A 4,128-nucleotide genomic window follows, 5' to 3' on the forward strand; every position below is an offset into this window, starting at 1 on the left:
AATGCCAATGCCAATGTCACAGCATTCATCATCTCTTGCACGAGATAACCTACATCTAGCAATAAGAATGATATCATCATGAAGCACAAAATAGATTTCTGGACAGAAATAATCAAAATTGTCCATTCATTATGTAATTAAACCAATGTAATTATAAGACACAAAGTAACTGGAAAACAGCCCCAACAGCTCGACAACGAGCACAAATTCCAATCAAAAAACCCAACAATAGAGAGCTAAACAAGCTCGAATCATGTGTAACTGGAAAAACAGCCCCAAAGCTCGACAACGAGCACCAATTCGAACCAAAAACGAGAGCTAAACAAGCTCGAATCATATGTGTAACCGGAAAAACAGCCCCAAAGCTCGACAACGAGCACCAATTCAAACCAAAAAACCTAACATTTTGCCATTGCTCAGTAGTGAAATGACCTCCATTGTTCTTTCCTTTAAGGACCATTTCCTTCAATATTCCCAACAAACAATTATCTTCAATAATAGTCCAGTTTCTGGCTCGATGTCTTGACTACCCACCTTCAGGTTGAGATTGTGATATGAAGTTCTTCTTAGCCATTCTAGATCATTAATGAGAATTTAAAAAGAAGTTAATCATTTTAACAATAAACTAATCAATTATAATATATTAGAACTTCTTAAACAACATGCTATGGTTTGATATTGAGTTGGCAGTCCAAAGAAATACAAACTCAAACTATAAACCCAGTACGAGTAATATTATATGACATATGGACATAATTTAATTTAGCTTGTAAGATTTTTTTCCCCTTGCAATGAAAAGCTACTTTTTAACGAAAATGTATAAGTCAAAAACTAAGACGTTAATTTAGCACATTAGAAGAAAATGACATCCCACACAATGAGCCCCAAACAAAGGGAGGCAATATTCACAAGATCACACGTACCCTATATCTTTATCCCTCTTTGAGTCAAGAACAAGTTCATTGTCAAAGCTCAAAAAAAAGTTTTTATTCCTAATCAGACTCATCTTAGCATAACAACAAAGCCAGTAAATTAAAGGGAGGCATGCTACAATTTTAACCTTTTTCTTAAAAACATATCCAAGTTCCCTCAGTTAAGCGTCTATTGTCAGCACTAATAATGTCTACAATATTAAATGTAAGAAATTGTAATGATCGCAAAAAACATAATTAAATAAGGCACAACAATTTAGGGTATAGTTTTGAAAGATTTACAGTTCAGGGTACTAAATCCTGAAACAGATGATATTTTCATACTTCTATGTATTAAAGTGAAAATAACCCCAAAATAAAAAATCGGCCCAAGTTATCATGTTTAGAAATCAGAGCTTATTTAAGACAGATACGTGCCTATCAATAGCTACAACATATGACTAGAGCTGTAAGAACCCAATTCGAGCAAAATGAATTTACATGTGAATGAGCAGAATGATGACAAATATCATCACCCAAAATAATACTTTAGACAACAGATGGACGAAACAAAAAGAGAGCACAGAGACTGGTTTCTTTGGAAAAGTTCTGAGCTCATATGCTGATGGGGGCAAAAGGACAACAAATATTACAGAAAACTCGAATGAATTCTAAGGCTTCAATCAACTGGGAACCGTAGGATAATTGAAGATAAGGAAACAAGTGTAGACTAAGAGACTGTATGAGAATGATATTAACCAGAAATATAAATAAATGTGCACGAGAGAAGAGAGGAGAAGGAAAGAAGCAACAAGTTTGTCTCATTAAAGTAAGCATATCTCAAACTTTTTACATATTAGCGAGCCATGTGTTAAACGTCAGTCATGACTTAAAACATCAGCGAAGTAAAAAAGAGTCCGCGTGTTATTTGACTATGAACTCAAGATCGACAAGGACTAATGGGGATTCAAAAAAAGGTACTTCCACAAAACTCCCCAGAACTCTGTAAATTTCATACTAACCTCCGGACTTTGGGGAGTTTCACAGAACCATCTAAAATTTTGAAAATTCTCATTAAAGAGTACGACTTAACAATAAATGTCCTTAACCAACAAAGTCATGCAAATATTTCCTATAGCATTAACAGTAAGTAGCAATCAAACATGTCGCCTTACTCTTTTAACTCCCCGTTAGTGATTATTTCCCGAAATTCGAAGGCGCTTGGTAAAACTCACCGAAGGTTCAGGTTTTTCTAGATTTACAAGGTTTCGGGAGTTACGTGCAAATCTTCAAAATTCAGGGGGCTTTGTCAAATTTATCCGAAGAGAAATCTGTAGCATAGATCAAATAATGAGCCTAGTACAAAGGAAAATTGTCTTGATAAGAAACCATGCTTGAGCAATAATTTATTCTCTTCCAACACTTAGGCTGGGAAATTTCTGCGGTACATAAGTCTGCTCCCTGGTAGATTCCGTCATATATTATGCTTCCGAAGCTAAATAACCATGGCAACAATATTAGTAAGAATAAATTTTCACTGTAGACCCAAATGAGATTTTAATTACCAAAATCGACTGTTTTTTTTTAATTACCAAAATCGACCCGTTTTATGCCACGTAGGATTAATCATGTTTCCTAATTAGTCAGGGTTACCAACTCCGACTGTTTAGGAGTTGTTAAACCACAACTAATTAGGTTTTAAAGCTTCTAATTGGGGTTTAACAATTCCTAAATAGTCGGGATTGCCAACCCCGACTAATTAGGAAACAGGATTAATCCTACGTGGCATAAAACGGGTCGATTTTGGTAATTAAAAAAAAACAGTCGATTTTGGTAATTAAAATCTCATTTGGGTCTACAGTGAAAATTTATTCATATTAGTAACAATAACAAAGTCTCTATTCCAAATGTTCACTATTCCAAATGTTCAGGAAACTATAAAAGGAGGGACATAATCTGTCGGCATGCAAGCTGCCAGAAGTACACCTACTTGATAAAAAACATCATTACTGTTATGATGTATGATAATGATACCGTAAACAATATACTCATTCTCAGCGAACTGAATCTGGTTTTGTGCTGAACAGCCAACAAACTTTATTCATTGGGACACCACACATGATTTCAAAACCAAGTATACTCATGCTATAACGTCACAAGACGCACTTACATTAAAACGGTAAGAGACTGTGTATTCTAGAAACCCTGGCTATTGCCAACTGCAACTATACATATTATATCTTTCAAATACACTGAATTATCATGTGAAATATATTATTCCAAAAACCAAAACAGAAGGGAAACTGTAAGGGAACTTCAATATTTATGCACAAGACAGGTATATAGTTAGATTTACACATCATATCGTCATTGGAAGAATTTTCTGGCTGGTAACATGTGGCTTAATCTCCCATGATGCCAACTCTTGAGCTTCTTCTGGCAGGATAAATGGCAGCGAGATCTCTCGGATCATCAAGTCTCCACAGAACGGGCATTCACTTGCTATAGCATCATCAAATTGCGATCGCAACTGTGCAAAAAGTGAATTGTGTGTTAGCCTGTACTCCATTCAAGAGAAGGATATAGGTGCCAACATAGTAGAGATTATAATGGATTGGGTTAATTGCATATTAGTCCCTTAAATCATCCATAATTGCAAATTAGTCTCTCAAATCTCAGTGCTTACTCATTGGTCCCTCAAACCTATTAAGGTTCTTCCAATTTTGTCCCTCTAATTAACATATGTTAATTTTGAAGGGAATATTCCCTCAACTACCTACCCTTTTCTTTACAGGTTTAAACCCCACAACCCAGTTAGCCTGAAACCCAAACCCAACAGCTTCATCTTCCCCAACAATCATATTACTCTGTGAAACCTCATTATTCTGAGGCATTTTCATCAAACAGAAATGGGAAAGTGCACTCGGTAAAAACCCTTTTTAGAACTATCCATCTCATCACAAGCACTAAAAACCCAATCAAACCATTTCTCGCATACAGATCTTTATCAAATCCACATTTCACATAGGGATAAGAATCTGCAAACCTTACTCATCAAATAACCCTTGCAACAGGCTTGAAGAACAAATGAGAAAGTGTAATTATTAGTGAGTATTCCAACTCCACGTTTGTGGACATAAAAGTGCTGCTTTGGTTAAGGTTTGGGGTTTGGCAAGGCATCGATGAGATTGTTGCAGGAAAAGGCATTGGGTCCGTT

The 4,128-nt window shown here is 35.7% G+C and overlaps 1 protein-coding gene across 1 annotated transcript in view; it reads right to left on the reverse strand.

The window, feature by feature from the left end:
- Positions 3,005 to 4,128, reverse strand: part of LOC109851462 (vacuolar protein sorting-associated protein 18 homolog) — a 42,713-nt gene continuing 41,589 nt past the window's right edge. Inside the window, exon 23 of the mRNA XM_020421596.1 lies at positions 3,005 to 3,441. Coding sequence (XP_020277185.1) covers positions 3,271 to 3,441 — 171 coding nt within the window. The 3' untranslated portion in view covers positions 3,005 to 3,270. The remainder of the gene's footprint in view (positions 3,442 to 4,128) is intronic.

This window comes from Asparagus officinalis, chromosome 8 (genome assembly GCF_001876935.1).
Source record: "Asparagus officinalis chromosome 8, Aspof.V1, whole genome shotgun sequence".
NCBI classification, from domain to species: Eukaryota; Viridiplantae; Streptophyta; class Magnoliopsida; order Asparagales; family Asparagaceae; genus Asparagus; species Asparagus officinalis.